Source organism: Ovis aries, chromosome 17 (assembly GCF_016772045.2).
Source record: "Ovis aries strain OAR_USU_Benz2616 breed Rambouillet chromosome 17, ARS-UI_Ramb_v3.0, whole genome shotgun sequence".
Taxonomy (NCBI): Eukaryota; Metazoa; Chordata; class Mammalia; order Artiodactyla; family Bovidae; genus Ovis; species Ovis aries.
In genome coordinates, this window is record NC_056070.1 from 70727757 (window position 1) to 70745415 (window position 17659).

The window sequence follows — 17659 nt, forward strand, 5'->3', positions numbered from 1 at the left end:
TGCAGCCTCAGCTTTATCATTGTCCTTCCATGAGTATTCAGGGTTGATTTTCTTAAAGATTGACTGGTTTGCTCTCCTTGCTGTCCAAGGGACTCTCAAGACTCTCCTCCAACACCACAGTATCATTGTAAAGCAACTATACTGCAATAAAAAGATAACAATCATTCCCAAATGGATCACAAATCTCCCTGCAAACACGGTCTTTACCTGCCATGAAGCACAAGGTAGGAAGTTTTAGCAAAGAAATGGAAACTGTGAGGAAAGACATAGAGGATAAAACAGCCCTGGAACCAATTTCCTCTAGTCCCAGATGAGCTGATATGTCTGAGGAAGGGAAGGTGCAGCAGGGGTCCTTGAACTCCAGGAATACAGGAGTCCTGAGGTTCCCCTGCGGTGGGCACCTGGGGTCACCTCTCCACCAGGAGCGCCTTTGTGACCCACAACCTGCTGGTGAGAATTATGACCCGAGTGCTCTAACAGAAGAGGGTGTCAGCGTGATTTCAGGGCTCCTGAAATTCAGGGTGGTATCTCCAAGGCTTTGAAAATGGAACCTACATCTGTGAACTCTGAATACAAAATACAAAGGCCACCCCCCACCACAGACCCCTCACCAATCACACACGCACTCACAGATTTTCCCCACAGCTGCCCTGGCTGGTCCCAGAAAGTGAAGGTGCCCTGAAACATGGAGGGTGCTGACAGCCAGATCCAGCGGGGATATGTGGAGTCACGGATGCACTGGGTGGGGGAGTGTTCTTCCCAGACCTTCACTTCCATGTAAGTTTTCAAACCAATAATAAAAGTCAAAAGTTATGTGAAATTATTTTGATATGAAGAATTAATATGAGAATTACTGTGCTGTAAATTACTGAGAATGAATACAAAAATATTCAAGTCCACATTATTAAAAATACTATAGAATTTTAAAATGATATAAACCAAAATCACTGCAGATGGTGATTGCAGCATGATTTAAAAGACGCTTACTCCTTGGAAGGAAAGTTGTGACCAACCTAGATAGCATGTTCAAAAGCAGAGACATTACTTTGCCAACAAAGGTCCGTCTAAGTCAAGGCTATGGTTTTTCCAGTGGTCATGTATGGATGTGAGAGTTGGACTGTGAAGAAAGCTGAGTGCCGAAGAACTGATGCTTTTGAAGTGTGGTGTTGGAGAAGACTCTTGAGAGTCCCTTGGACTGCAACGAGATCCAACCAGTCCATCCTAAAGGAGACCAGTCCTGGGTGTTCATTGGAAGGACTGGTGCTGAAGCTGAAACTCCAATACTTTGGCCACCTCATGTGAAGAGTTGACTCATTGGAAAAGACCCTGATGCTGGGAGGGATTGGGGGCAGGAGGAGAAGGGGACGACAGGGGAGGAGATGGCTGGATGGCATCACCGACTCAATGGACTTGAGTTTGGGTAGACTCTGGGAGTTGGTGATGGACAGGGAGGACTTGCGCGCTGTGATTCATGGGGTCACGAAGAGTCAGACACAACTGAGTGACTGAACTGAACTGAAAAGCAGTTCAAAGTGTTTCTGAATCTGTTTCCAGTCATAAAATTAAAAGCATAAACTTTGACCATATTTGTATGATAACAATAAACTTTCAGTAGAAATACAAAAGAAAACTTGAACAGGAGTGAAACAGTTTCTTCCAGGAAAACACTCAGCAGCCGGGCTGTGGGTCCCTGCATTGTTTACAGTGTGGCTTCCTTACACCTGCTTCCCTTGAGAAGCTGGAGGGGGTGTGAGCAGTGGGGACGGGGCGGAGCCCTTAGATGTCAGAGGGAAAGATGCTGGTTCCTGACACCACTCAAGGGTCGCTGTGCCTGCTCGGAGTCAGGCTCTGCAGCAGTGACATGCCACCTGCCCCCTCCCCGCTGAGCACAGAGTCCGGAGCACAGTCTGGACTGTCTCAGCCGGGCCCACTGTCCAGCCCAGTGCTCAGGTCCTCTAGTCCCAGAAAGAGCGGCAGAGCTGGCGGTGTGAGGTGTCCGGGAACCAACAGGTCCCAGCCAGAGACCCCAAACCATGATGCCTGCGGGCCCCCAGTCCTCAGGAGCCGCGACTGGTCCTTTGGCTCCAGCCGCAGTCACTCAGGTTCCTTGACCACTGGGGGCTCCTATCCTTGGATGAAAGAGGAGGAGGACGGCGGTGATGGTGATCTGGGCACCTGGACACAGGTGGTGCCACCACAGTCACCTTGCCTTCTCTGTCCCGGGAGTTGGGAGCAGAGTTAGCCTCACTCAGAAAGGCGGCTTCTGCTTCCCAAGCCAACAGGGAGTGAACACGTGGCAAGTGCTTTGTTTAACTTAGGTAGGAAAGACGAGACCAGGAACCAGTACAGTGGGGTCACGGAGCATATTTCAAAACAAAATGCTTATTCTCCACTGGGAAAGGACCTCGAAGCAAGCTGTGTGTGCTTGTGTGCGTGTGTAAGGCACTGCTTCATTTCTAATGAAGGAGAAAGCGCTCGCCTCCTGCACAGTCGGGAGGCTGCATCCTCGGGGTCGCCACTGTCCTGACCTGAGCCTGATTTAAAGGAATACGTGTCCCCGACGCCCCCTCAGTCCTGACCCCTGAGCTGCCAAGCGCGCCGTGTACAGACTGACCCTGAGGGTCGGAGGGGAGCCCACAGACGGCCCTGAGGTCACAGGGGACACAGAATGGGCTCCCGGCCTGAAGGCAAGAAGGAGACAGAGGACAGAGCAGGTCAGGGGCTTCCCTGAGGGGGCTGGTTCCCAGGTCACAGGATGTGTGTCTGGGCCTGGACCCCAGGGGGCGCTCGGGGGCCGATCGTGAGGTGGTTAAGAGGATGCGAGCTGGGACCCTGGTGCTGCCTGGTGGCCTCTGCCGGTGGCTCCCAGCTGTGACCTCCCACCCCAGGGCCACATACAGCCCCGCCCCAGCCCACCCACTGGCCACCCTCAGGCACAGGGGCCTGAGCCAGTGCCCAGGGACGGATGGGTGGGACTCATTTGAATGAATGGACCCTCCCTCTGAGGGCATGAAGAGGGGAAGGAGCGGTGTGGGGACGCTCTGCTCAGCTGTGGGGCCAGAGATGGCAGGACGCCCTGACCGTGTCCACCATGGCCGGGTCCCCTCTGCTCCTCAACCTGGGCGCTCTCTGCACAGGTGACTGGATGGGAGAACAGAGGAGGGCCCCTGGGAAGATTCACAGGCCCTGCTCCCTGCACTCGTGTCTGGACCCCCGAGTCACCATCTCTGTCTCTCCGCCTCCCAGGATCCTGGGCCCAGGCTGGGCTGACTCAGCTGCCCTCCTTTTCCGGGATATTGGGCCAGAGGGTCACCATCTCTTGTACTGGAAGCAGCAACATAATCGGGGGTTATTATGTGAGCTGGTACCAACAGCTCCCAGGATGGGCCCCCAGACTCCTGACCTATGGAAATGGCTAAAGATCCTCAGGGGTCCCGGATCGGTTCTCTGGCTCCAAGTCTGGCAGCTCGGCCTCTCTGACCACCTCAGTTCATGCTGAGGACGACGCTGATTATTGCTGTTTCTCATGGGCTGACGGCTTGGAAGTTTGCACAGTGCTTCAGGCCAGAGCAAAAGGAGACAAAGGCCTGCATCCCCCACAGCCACGGGGCGCCCCGGGCAAGGCGTCTGCCCCTCCCTTCCTGGAGGCCCTGAGGCCATGGAACCCAGCAGAATAGGTGTCCCCTGAGTGCAGCCCAGCTGTCCCCTCAGCCCGACTCCCCTCCCGAGGGCAGCGGCACACAGGGGGTGGGCACACGCCCCTGGATGACGGAGCTGCTCACACAGGCGCCCCTGGTTCCCAGGTCGGAGTCGGCAGCACAGAGCAGGGGGTCAGTGCCGCCCTTGCTGGGTCCCTGGGCAGCGAACGCACATCCCTGAGCTTCCGCCACAGAAGCATCTCCTGTTAAAGGAAAAGGAAATGGAACCCAGAGTTTCTTCAAACAATTTCCACACAGTCCAGGATCCAGTAAAAACTGACACTTATATGAAGAACCAGGAAACTAAATACTGAAGGGAAGTGAGACGGCATAGACATCAACGGTGAGGTGCCTGAGATGAAGTCAGGTGACAGATGTTTTTAGGGACAGACATCAGATCTATTTGATTAACAAATACAAACACTCTTGGGTCCAAAGGAAAAGGAGATAAATGTACGGGGGGAAAAACAAAAGAATCATGAGAACAAGATAGTCTGAATTATGAGAACAAGAATAACCTGAAAATACGATAGGTGAGAATAAAGAAGTTCTGTGTATGCTATCAAAGACATGTAACATTTATTATTTGATTCATTTATTTGTTCATTGATAAGGTATTTGGTGACAGGGGAAAAGGCAGCCCCTCCTTCCTCAAAGGCTTCCCAGGAGTCATGAGGGGTAAAGAACCGCCTACCAGTGCAAAAGGCATAAGAGATGTGGGTTCTGTCCCTGGGTGGGAAGATCCTCTGGAGCAGGAAACGGCAGCCCACTTCAGTGTTCTTGTCTAGAGAATCCCATGGACAGACGGGCCTGGTGGGCTAGAGTCCACGGGGTCGCAAAAGAGTCAGACAGGATTGAGAACCAAGCAGCTGAGCAGCACCTTGCTCACAATCTCATCACTGTGAACGTTCCCCGAGCGCGTCACGAGGAGGCGATGTCTACCGCTCAGAGTTGGCAAAACATCAACACACCCGCATGGTCCACTGAGCTGGCTCTGCCCCCGGGCTCAGCGGCCTGACTTGGCCTGGACAGCAGGTGCTTCCTCTCAGGGGACAGACTCAGAGCCGCGGCCCCCAGGCCTCCTCCTGGGACTGAAGCTGCACCTGGGGCCGAGCACCCAGAATTGGAGGGTGAAGGGGTCAGGGGGTCATCAGTCCCCACCCTCTTCCCAGAAAGAGAGGAAGGGAGGAGCCCCTAGAGCCCACCCCGTGCACCCCTCCAGCTCTCCTCATCTCTGCTCAGAGCCTGCCCTCCCGCTCCCCTCACTCACGACTCTCCTCCCAGTCCTGGCCTCTCTCTTTCTACAGTCCTCCCGTGACCGTGTAGGTCTGTAGACCATGATCTCCATGGTCAAGAGCCAGCTCCCTCTGTCGGAAGATCATGGCCGTGTCTCCAGATCTTCCTGAAACACTCACTTCCTCGGCCCCTCCTTGAGCCTGCCTAACCCTTCCTTCCCAAGAAGCCTCAGATCCCTGGCACTCAGCTGTTGCCGGGGGCCAGCGTGAGGAGCTCCGCCCATGCCAAAGGTCATGAGGAAGGAGGCTTGGCATACGCAAAGGCGTGATCAAGCCTCAGGAAACCCCCTGTTCCCGAGCATCTAACCCCAAAACCAGAGTCTGTTTTATGCTCTCACCTACACCTCTGACTTTACGGGGGGCTCTCCCCATAACCGTTTCTCTCGGAGAAGGAGTAAACGTGCAGCTCCAAGGCAATAAAAATTCCTGGGCGTGACAAGAGTGTTTCAGCTTAGGGACTCCTCTGAAGGTTATCTAGCCCACCTGTATAGGTTCGTCCGGCCACATGTGATTGTTTACAGCCTCCCAACCTGAGAGGCACGAGATGTTTTAGACTTACTAAAGGCAAAATCTTTTGGGGAGTTGGAAATTATTAGTATAGTGTGTTGGTTAGGAATTATATTGGTGAAGGGTTCTTCATTTGTTGTGCCAATAATTGCTGCTAATTCCCTGCTCTGGGTGGGACAAGGATGTCTCAGGTCAAACCTCTCTGCTGACAGACTAGCTTGTGTGACAGGATTATCCATACTCCTGCCACATGATTGTTTACTACCTCTCAACCATAAACAGCACAGAGAGTTTTGGAGTATTTTGAGAGTCTTAATTAGCATAGGGCTTTTTCTTTTTGTTGAGTCAATGATTGCCGCCAGGCCTCCATATCCTTAGGCACTTGGGAATATATTAATCAATGTATTTGGACTATAGAAAAGGAAATATAGTAGTTTGATGTTAGCAATACTAGACTTTTTGAGTTAATGGATTTTCTCTTTTGTAATAGATCACTGTGCTTTGTTATAAATCACTGTGTCCTTGCTATGCAAAAATGTAACTTTATCACTATCTTAAGACTAAATAGATCTTAAGGGGAGCATTGGTGAAAGGATTTTCATTTGTTGGGCTGATGTTTGCTGCTAAATCTCCATGTTCCCTACCCTTATAATGAATATAACTAACATACAGAAGAAATAAGTATTAACCTTTAAGCATATAGGAGAAATAAGTATTAACCTTTAAGACTAATCATGTTAACCTTGGGTTAAATAAATTCCTTTCTTGATTGTAACTCACTACACCCTCACCCTATAGGAATGCAACTTTATTTGGAGGGTGGTTCCTGGTTTAAGAAAAAACACCCTTGGAAGAAATAAGTTTTTGGTTATCAGAAAGAAAGGATCATAAAATGTCAGCAGGTCTCACTCATGGCCAGAAGATGATGTACCTTTTTTTTATACATTTATGTGAAGCACCTGATTTTGATAAAGGTCAGGACTGCTGACCCCCGTGTGACTCTGTATTCATCCCTATGTGTAACAAAAGGTATATAAGCAAACCCAAAAATAAAGAAATCGGATCAGTTTCCGGAATGACTGATTCCCCCATGTCGCTTCTTTTTTACTCCCGTTTTTCTGGCTGAATTCCCATCTGGAGCATGGATGCTATTCCACGTAATCCAAGTTATTCAGCCTCTTTTTCTCCACTAATCTTCCTACTATACTATCCATTTCTAATCTCTCTATATCTGTGATTAAATATGTATTTTTCCAAAGACGCCGACTCCGTCCCCACCTTCGAATCACCCTGGATCCACCGGGGCTGGACCCCGGCAACCTGTGACCCCAGGTCGTCCCCTCCCTCTTCCTCCCCAGGATCCCCTCATTTCCCAGGGGATCCATGAACCCTTCTAGTAGCTGATTTATCCCCTGAAACCTCACACTCTGTCCTGTGTGCCCATCGAGAGAGGAATCAGGTCGGGAGAGAGCCCTGGTCCTGAGACCTGGAGATGATTCCTGCCTGAGGAGTGTCTGTGCTCAGCTGCTGTGGGACTGGCTTTATGCACAGTGAGCCTGGGGAAGCTGCGAGGCCCTGGGCTGGGAAAGCAGCCCTGTCCTGGGGCTCTGCCCCCAGGGCCGGCGCTGCTGCTCTGTCTGACCATGTCTATGGCCACGTCTGAGATTCCCCAGAACAGCTGATCTGCCTTGTCCTGTCCTGTGTCTCATCTCAGATCTGAGACCGACCCATGGCTCTGATAACTCAGCGTGCCCTGTGTCACAGAGAGAACGTCCTGCTACGACATAAAATCCCCCAGTGGAGATGCCGTACCTGTCAGAAAGTCTTTAAAATTATCTTATTTAGAGAACAGAGGCTACAAGGAAAATGATGTTTTAGAAATAGTACCATGGCAATGCAGAACTAAAACAGAGCCGGAGTGGACACAGCCTAGCGACCTAACAACAGCATCTCCTTCAGTTCAATGTAGGCATCTGTTTTAAGTGATGACCTTAGATTTTTACTAATCCATGAACACATTTGGGTTCATTTAAAATCTCAGAGTCACACATCCACAGTGTAACATTCACATGCGCTACAGGGTAAGCTACAGTTGGCTGTTGTTGTCCATCCAAACACATCCTGAAGGGTAGAATTTCAAAAGCAATTTGGGGAAAGCTGACTCTAAGAGCTCTATCAGCAGGTCAGGATGTGTGTCTTGGTCCGGACACCAGGGGGCGCTCCGAGGCCTTTCCTGAGTGTCTGGAGGGGTGAGAGCAGAGCCCAGCCCCCTGGTGCTCCCTGGTGCTTCCTGCTCAGGGCTCCCAGCTGTGACCTCCCACCCCCAAGCCCCAAGCAACCCCGCCCCTGATCACACACTGGCCTCCCTCAGGCACAGGGAGCTGACCCAGGTCCCAGAGGTCATCAGAGCATTGTGGGGGCGGGGCGGGGAGGATGGTCATTTGCATGAAAGGCCCCGCCCCCTCTCAGGCTATGAAGAGGGGAAGGAGCGGTGTGGGGACGCTCTGCTCAGCTGTGGGGCCGCAGACCACGGGACGCCCTGACCGTGTCCACCATGGCCTGGTCCCCTCTGCTCCTCACCCTGGTCGCTCTCTGCACAGGTGACTGGATGGGGGACAGGGGAAGGGCCCTGGGAAGCCTCACAGCCTTGCTCTCTGCTATTATGCCTGGACCCCCAAGTCACCATCTCTGTCTCTCCCCCTTCCAGGATCCTGGGCCCAGGCTGTGCCGACTCAGCCACCCTCTGTGTCCGGGTCCCCAGGCCAGAGGGTCTCCATCACCTGCTCTGGAAGCAGCAGCAACATCGGTAGCTATGGTGTATGTTGGTACCAACAGCTCCCAGGATCGGCCCCCAAACTCATCTGTTGTACTACCAGTGGAGCCTTGGAGTCCTCGGACCGATTCTCCTGCTCCAGGTCTGGCAACACGGCCACCCTGACCATCAGCTCGCTCCAGGCTGAGGACGAGGCCGATTATTACTGTGCAGCTGGTGACAGCAGTAGCTATACTGGCACAGTGCTCCAGGCCAGCGGGGAAGTGAGACGAAAACCTGCTCTCCCCAAGACACGGGACTCCCGGGGCTGAAGCATCTCTGTCCAAGCAGACACTGGAGCAGCAGCTCTGAAATGGACATGAAATCGTTTTTCTTTGCGCATGTGAGAACAAGAATGTGTGGTTGTACTCACAACTCACTGCATGTTTTCAGCCAAAACGCCCTCAGCTGCTCTTCCCAGTCCTGCTCCATGTAAGACCATTTAGGGCAAAGGGAATTTGGAATACTCCACCATGTTCAAACCTACTTGTTCAAACATTATCATTTTAATTTCTAATCTTGAGTAGTGTGTTCTTATTATTGTCAACTGATATTTTAGAAGAATCTCAATTTAATGGCTTTATTGTTAACTTTCTTCGATAAGGTTGCAGGTATATTAATTCTACACCTGTTTACTGTTGGTTTCTCTAAGCCCCTAGAGCTGGTGCTGCTGTGAGTGACCACACTGCAGCCCTGAGGCCCTGGACTGCTAAGACCGGCAATGGTTTCAGGGCCTGTGTGTGGGGAGACCCATGACCCCAGAGAGATCACAGGTGACTCAGTGGCTCCCTGCACCCTGAGCAGCGACATCAGTGTCTGCCGCTCTGCTCTTACTGGAACCAGCAGAAGCCAGTGAGCCCTCCTCAGTACTCTGGTCCTACCACTCAGACTCCAGGAAGAACCAGGCTCCGGGGTTCCCGCGGGTTTCCTGGATCCAAGGATGTCTCAGCCAACGCAGGGCTCCTGCTCGTCTCTGGGCTGCAGCCTGAGGACGAGGCTGACTCTGACCGTGCAGGCTGGTGCAACAGGGCTCCTCACAGCGACACAGGTAGACGGGAAACTGGGATGAGAGCCTCAGCCTGTCAGAGGCTTGTTCTTAGAGAACCGTCAAATCTTAAATAATACCCCAGAACCAACGTATTACTGAGGTACGTTCTGGTTCATAATATGTCTCCTCCCAATTGTACAGTCAGTTTTGCTGAAATCTCAGAAAATGTAAACAATTTCTGATTCCACTGAAGTGCACCCTGGTCATCCGTGTGATCACGGGAGCCGTGGAGCTGAGCTCCCTCACTTGAGATCAGGAGCAGGAGGCTTTCCCAGGTGCGCCTCCAGCAGAGTCTGTGGACCATCCCAGCAGGCAGATCGTCCCCCAGGGTGTGAACTCTGCTCCTGAAGGGCCAGAGCAGAGAGCGTGAGGAGTGAGGGGCACCGGGGATACATCGCAGGCGGCAGGGAGCCCCGGGAGTGGCTCTCCTGACCCACAGGTGCTGGCTCTGTGCTGCCCTCTGCTCCTCTCATCTCCACCCCACTGGAGCATTTCCTCCTTCAGGGCTGGGGTGGTCTGTGGACTGTGAGGAGCAGGGGTTCCCCAAGATGTTCCCGGGTCCCTCTGCTTGTGACACCCATGATGAGTTCAGATTCAAGGGCCCCACGTCCTGTAGAAGGAACAGCGGGGAAGCGGGGATCACCATGGCAATGATGACAAGGGATTCCTGGCAAAATCCCTGCATTTGTGAACCTGTACAGAGGTGAGGGACACTGAGGGTTTCAGCCCTGTTCTCTGGCTCCTGGTGGGTCCTCTCGCCCTCCTGGATCACTCTGGACCCCATCCTGATGAGGAGGCTGGTCATCAGTGTCACACAGCTCATCACTAACCACAGCCACAGGAATTCCCGTGTGATGGGGATGTCTGATGAAAGCTTGGCCTGTACTCCCGTGTCGGCCCCATCACGGCCTGACCCTGGCTGTGACGTCACCAGTACTGGTTTAGATCTCTGCTGTCACTCGTGCTATTAAATCCAGGCAGGCTCATCTCCTCATCCTGCTCCATCATTAGGGGTCCGTGAAATTGTCTCTTTTCCTCTCTGGTCTCCAAATACAAGCAGAATGCCCATGTGCCCAGATACACAGGGTCCCTTGCTGGGGTCCAGCTTCAGCAGAGTCCAGGGATATCCTCCAGATGGACGGCATCCGCAAATGAAGAAAGATAGAGATAGAGATAAAGAGACAACATGGGGTGACCAAGCTTCTTTGGTGAGCGAGGCCCCTGACTTTATTCTTCTTGGGACTTTTATACCCTGAGTTATACATACAGCAAGGTGAGAAATGCAGAGGCAACTCAACATTCCATCAGTAACAACTTTTATCAATATCAGGTTCCTTCCTGCAGAAGTCTTATTTTCTGTACATCGTCTTCTATTCCGGAGGCCTGTTGATATTCCATGACCTCCTTTTGATAAAGGTTGGTCAGCCAGAGCACCAGAACAATGATTTTCCCTTAAAGTGTTTCTTCTTAAATTCTTAGCCTGCGTCACCCTTAAAGTACAAAGTTACATTTTAATGGAGCAAAGATTCAGCAGGTTACAGCAAAGAAAGAACTTATTAACTCAAAGTCTAATGTTGCTAATGCTAAGGCTATTACTTGTTTTTTTCTACATCCTGATTATATGCAATCCCAGGAACAGAATGGATAAGGGATTTGAGAAATTGGCAGCAAGCATTACAGAGGCTCAAAATGTTGCAAGAGTATGGATAAAGCTGCCATGTAAGCTAGAATGCTAACAGAGGGTTTGAAACACTCCTTTCATGCCCAGGATAGTTATTAACTAAAGCCCTAAGTTAACTCTTTTGGTCAGGGACAGCCCCCTGCTAATGTCGGAAGAGCTGGTGAAAGACATAAAATAGGAAGACAGACAGATTCTGGTTCGGGGGTAGATGCTCAAGCGGGTCCAGAGGGTCCGTCCAGTCCTGAGGCCTTGCTCGAGGGATTCCCTCGACTCCTGCATGAACTTGTCATGGGTGGGATCTCCCGTGCTGGCTCCCGGCAGTCCCTCACAGGTCTGAGCAGGATGTCGAGGAAGCAGAAGCCCGGCATCTGTGCCCTGGACCCCAGGGGCCTCTCCCACCCCCGCACATCCCTCTCCTGCTCCAGGCTTCATGCTCTGCCCTGAACCCTGACCCTTAGGGAAACTGGGTGCCTCCCTGTCTCTGGACACTGCACCCTAGGAGCCCTCCTCTCCAGGTGAAGGAGACACTTCCCCTTAGGACACGGCTCTCAGACTCCTCACTTGCCCATACCCTCGACTTTTGCCTCATGGTCTCTACCCTTTTCCCTCCCTGGTTCCTTGTTTGAGATGATATTGGATAAATGTCATTATTTTGGACACGGACCTTATAAACCCATCTCCATTAAATCTATGGATTCTAACAATCAAAGGTCAGAACCTTAGACTTCACCATGTCCAGTGAAGATCAGGTAACGGTCATAAGGGTTTCTCAACCAGAGATGAAACAGGAGCCCAGACAAGGATGCGATACCCATTTATAGGCATAATATTTTATATCAAACATTTAATATAGGAAGATTATAAAATTAGACTAGAAACATCTTTAAACATCTGAGTCAAAAAGACGTACTGTGAGGACCTTGATCAAGGGTAAGTGAGAAGCCCTGGAAGTGACCAAGAAGAGAACTGTTGCACCTGAGAGCTGCCTATTCTCTTTGCAAAGAGAGAAATAAGAGCAGAGGCATGCAGTCTGGGCTGGGAAGGTCCCGGGAGGCCCTGTACATTCAGCCCTGACTACCTGTCAACCTGGGAAGGAAGCTCACACAGAACCATGAGCAGGCATGACCCACGGGCATGCTGGGAGTTTGAACCTGGAAACTCAGGTTCCGGTGGCTGTGTTCTGGCAGTGAACCCACGAGCTAGGCGGAGCGAGCTGAGACATCAGGGAATCCTGAACTTCATTAGTTTATCAGCATGCCATTCAGGGGTCTGAGGTCATTAGGCACCTGGAAAACTCAATGACCAGGCCCAGACTAGACGAAGGGGGCTCATTCTATTGCCCTGGGCGGTGACGTCAGGAAGACCCAGCTGCAAGTGTGAGAAAGCCCTTCCTAGAGGCTGTGGTGTGAAGTGGGGAGAAGGAGGCCTGAGTCCAGCAGGGGGCGCTGTGGGTCTGGTCCTGAGAGCGCAGGGTCCTGGCCAGGCAGGCTGGCACCTCCTCCCTTGGCTCTTGCCCACGTGGGCAGCAGGGTCCTCACTGGAGGGTGACGTCCTACACCTGGGCCCCCAGGGGACATGGCAGCTCTCAGCTCAGAGCCACAGGCTCGCCTCTCAGTTCCTGCTGCTCTGTCGTGGGGTCAGTGCCCAGACCTGACATCCACCCAAGGACAGAGGGCCGGTCATACAACGAAAATGGACTTCCTTCAGGAACCTCGCCCTCCAGGGACACCTGGACAGGGGTGAGACCCTGCAGAGGCTGCCCCATTGCCCGCAGAGCACCCCGGGTATTCCCAGTGGAGGAGGGACGCAGGCAAGAGCCCTCTGTCACCATGCCTGTCATTTAAAAGTGTCCCCTGCTGTGTTATTTGGCAGTTTCAGCATTTGGAGTGAAGCCTGGAAACTGGGACTGTGTCAGTTTATGTGGCTTCATTCCTCGTCCCTTCCCTTTATGTTGACACTTGTGACATGAAATATATGAACTCAGGAGCTCCGCCAACTGTCATCAGCATGTTCGTATAATAAGAAGAGAGTTAAGGAGGAATACATATCTCCACCTCTATGAGCTGAGCTTTTCAAGCGCCTCTGACAGAGATCAGATGGATTTCATTAAACAGATGCTTTAGCAGCAAATCTAACACGAATACAAAATAAGAAGAGTATTTACGTTTTTATGTGAAAGCAGCAAGAGATGAACAAGACCTTTCCCGTCTCTTCCACACACCTGAACACGAGACGTCTGAGCCCCTTCTCCTCCTCGTTGCCCCCACACCCCTCCTCCGTCCCGCGTCCATCGGCTCCACCCAGAACCACAGGGAAGGGAGTTTTACAAGGTCCACGGTGCTCACCACACCCACCTGTTCACACACCGTGTTTTTCTATTTCTGACGATGAGACATGTGTTCCAACTTTGCTGGAAGTGAACATGCCAGCTATCATAATTGCATGATGAAATGGTGACGTTTTTACCCTTAAATCTACATTTCTACTGAAGCTAGACCACACTGTTATATCTTTTTACACACAGGAGGCTGTCACTCCTAGACTGGCCGTGTGGCTCTGCATGTCACCACCCCTGTCCTGGTCCCCCCCACCGCCGGGACTAGAGACACTTTACAAGACTGTGTCCAGGGTGACTGCTCACCCTTCACAGCAGACACAGGCTCCGGGATCTCCTGCTCGGCTCAGGGCTGGAGGAGGAAGGACAGCACCGCCCAGACGGGACTCAGGGTTCCCTGAGAAGACAGAGAGTGTTCTAAAGACGGGCTCAGGTTTGGGAAAGGCTGGATTATTGTGGCAAGAGAGACAGACTTGCAAACTCCTCCTTCAGCCTCAGACAATCCGGGGAGGAGATACAGGACCGAGGTCACCAGGTCACAGGGGCACAATTGCTGAAAGATGTTGCCCCATCTCTCAGGGGCTCCTCCCCGAGCTGTCCCCACTCTGCGTGAGGTCCAGCATCTGCCTCCTTCAAGTCCCCCCATCCCAGGGCCCTCAGGTGACCTGGGCAGGGAGAGGAGGAAGGGATTTGCGTGAGGCGCCCCCTCCTCCTGACGGGCTGGCGGCATGAAAAGGCCCAGGACCCCACCTGCAGCCCAGGAGGTGAGGAGGCCACGTCCTGGAAGGGTCCCCACTGTGGCCTGGACTGTGCTTCTGCTCGGGCTGCTTGCTTGTGGCTCAGGTCAGGGGCTGGGACTGGGCACCCTTGGGGCACCTCCACGCAGGGTCTCAGGGCACCTCACCTCCATAACAACCACCTTCTCTCTGCTGTCTCTCTTAGGGGTAGAAGCTCAGACTGTGATCCAGGAACCGTCACTGTTAGTGTCTCCAGGAGGGACGGTCACCCTCACCTGTGCACTGAGCTCTGGGTCAGTCACTACTTACAACGAACCCAGCTGGTACCAGCAGACCCCAGGCCAGGCTCCCAGAAATGTTATCTACAACACAAATACCCATGCCTCTGGGGTCCCTGATCGCTTCTCTGCCTCCATCTCTGGGAACAAAGCCACCCTCACCATCACGGGGGCCCAGCCCAAGGACGAGGCTGACGATCACTGCTTGCTGGACCAGGGCAGCGGTAGGTACAGCTGCACAGTGGTGGGAGCCCATGGGGAAGTGCTACTCAGCCCTGCCCATGTGCCCGGAGGGTCAGCCTTTAGAGGCAGGAGAGGGTGGAAGTGGTCAGCACCCCTATGGGGAAGGAGGCTCCGGATCCATCTCCTGTCCCGTGGTTCACGGCCCCGTGCCTCTTTCAGTCTCTCCCCGGGTGTGTCCAGGTCTCCAAGAGGACCCCTCAGCCCATAATGATGGGAAGGGGGCCTCAGGTGCCCATTTTATCAACAACATTGAGACTCAGAGACCCCCAACAGCCAGCACGACCCTTCTTGTTCAAAGAGTTTTAAGAGACGTACTCACTTTCATTAACTTGATGACGCAGAATTGCCGGGGTCCAGCCCTGGTGGATCCAGGGGATTCGAAGGGTGGACGGTGTTGGCGTGGAAAGACTTGTTTATTGATTGATATAAGATTAGATTAAGAAACTATAGCATAGTAGGAAGATTAAGTGGAGGAAGAGGGCTGAATAGCTTGGTTTACGCGGAAGACCAATCAAATTCCAGACAAGGAATTTGCACCATCTACGTTGGGCCACCGGCGCTCACTTGAATATCTAAGGGTGCCTTGCCTTGGGCTCCCTTTTGCGCGCGTCTTAACAGCCAGGGCAAGTAAGTAGACCTGGCGAGCCTCCGCGCCCCAGGTGGAGATTCAGCCTGAAATTAAAGTAAAGAGCAGAGAGAGGGAAAAGGAGAGAAAAAGAGAGAGAGAGAGACACGGGGGAGCCAGATTCCCAAGAAACCAGGCCGAGAGACTAGTCCCAGAAACTGGTCCGAGAAGCTGGTTCGAGAAACTGGTCCAATCCTTTATTGTTCAGAAGGCCTTTTATACTTTTGATAAAAAATGGAGATCAATGGGTAACAAAAAATTATGTGGTGTTCGCAGCCCAGACTCTTTCTATACATCATTTTGTATACAAAAGGTCTCAGGTGATTTACAGTATTTTCTGGCCAAGAGGCTTGTTAACACTTTTTGGTTCTCTTCCTTAATGAATGTTAATTTTGTTTCCCCTAAAGTGTTTTTCTTTAATCTGCATCTCCTTAAAGCACTAAAGTTACATCTCTATAGAACAAAGGTGCAGTGGGATATAACAAAGAAGGTACTTAACTCAAAGAGCTAATGTTGCTAATACAAGGTCTACTACTTGTTTTTCTATATACCAACTGTATCTAAAAATAAAGGATATGAAAATTTGGCAGCAAGCATTGACTCAACAAATGAAACTTTTAATCAGTCCTATTCTAAAGATTTTGACTCTTCGGAAGCCCCTGCATTCCTAGGATGTTTTAAGCTTCCTGTGCCTCCTGCGGTCAGGAGGCCTCAAACAATCACATGTGCAGCTGTACGAGTCCTGCAGGCAGGCTAGAAAGCCATCAGAGGGTTTTTTGGATTGAAACACTCTTTCAAATGCAGAAGACTAAAGCCCTGAATTGACTTTTTCAGAAAATGTCAGAAGAGTGGAAGAGCAGAGCACAAAAGCCGGCAGATTTTTGTTGGGGTACATGCTTAGGAATTTCCAGAGGGGTCCCTGAAGTCTGAGCATGCCTTGCGTATGTCAGCTTCCTTCCTCATGACCTTGTCATGGGCGGGATTCCTCACACTGGCTCCCGGCACAGAATAAAGTAACACTTGTACATTTCTTTACATGTGTGCAATAGCCTGATCCACAGAACACGAGCTGATGTGATTATACACCACGTGCTCACAGTCATCGCACTGAAGCTAATCATGGAAGAGAAGCTTTGAAAGCCTGCAAGTCTGATATTGTCCCAGACAGCGCCTGCTCTCTGAAAGTCTTTTCCCAGAAGACTTCTAGGCCTTTTTCATTTGGGTCTTCACTTAATCAATCTGACATGGTTTTGCTATTTTAAAATGCCGTATTAAATGTCTGTGAATTTTATTGATGGCCATATTGGTAGACTTTTAAATGTACATACACATGTGTATATGTATGTATGCATGTATGTATGCATATTTGATTTTGGAAAGTGTTGCTCCCTGAGAAGCTGGACAGCCAGTGTCTATCTCTGCTGTGCTCATAGCACAGGGCATGGCTGCATATGTTCCTGGGCTGACAGCGAGCCGGCATCAGCCTCGGTCCAGTACCACTTCCACCAAGAGATGGGGTCTGTGGGGATTATAAGAGGCGCTGTGGGTCTCCCCAGGGTCTGCACTGTGGGCAGCGCCTGCTGTGTGACTCCCGCCCCCACCAACTACTAGGTCTGGATGAATGGGTCTCTGTGTGTGATGGGCACTCAGCAGGGTGTCCTCTCTGGCCTGGCCTGGGTCCCTGCTCACAGGTCACTGTGGATGCCGGGAGATGCTTCCTCCTGGTCCCTCCTGGGGGGCAAACTCTGAGTCTCCCCGCCTCACCCCGATTCCCTAAACTCATCCATGGACATGAGCTTGACCCGCCCCCCCCCCTTCCCCGGGTCAACAGTACTGAATACCAGGTGGGCACAGGTGGTTGGCCCTGCAGTCACCCGCTCCCTTTCTGGTGACTGAGGCCAGGGAGCCCAGGGGGCTGAGAGTCCACCCACTGCGGCACAGCAGCCCCCTCAGCCTGAGTCCCCTCCCTGAGGACAGCAGCCCAGCACAGCGGGGCTTCACACCTGCCCGGATGGAAGGAGCTGCTGACAGTCGTCTCCCTGTGTTCCCAGGTCAGTCAGCAGGTCAGAGAACAGGGGTCAGTGCCCCTCTTGCTGGGCCAGTGGTAGTGAACACACACCCCTGACCTGCTGCGGCAGGAGGTGCTCCTGATTAAAGGAACAGGAAATGGCAATCACAGTTTCTTCATGTACTCTCCTCAAAGTCCAATATCTAGTAAAAAAAAATCACTGATACCAACAACTGAAAAAATAAGTAATGCTGGCTAAAGAGACCACAGGCGTCAATGCTGAGACGACTCAGATGGGGAAATCAGGTGACAGGCATGTTTAGTGAACAACAGTCAAATCTATTTGGTGAGCAAGTACAAGCACTTTTGGGGAAAAGGGAAAAGGAAATAAA

The 17659-nt window shown here is 51.8% G+C and overlaps 1 gene segment (V, D, J or C); it reads left to right on the forward strand.

Moving 5' to 3' along the window:
• Nucleotides 1–8001: 8001 nt before the first annotated feature.
• On the forward strand, nucleotides 8002–8829 carry LOC121816878 (immunoglobulin lambda variable 1-40-like). The segment is given in 2 exon segments: nucleotides 8002–8100; nucleotides 8208–8829. Coding segments are annotated over 2 exon segments (423 nt in total).
• The last annotated feature ends 8830 nt before the right edge of the window (nucleotides 8830–17659 follow it).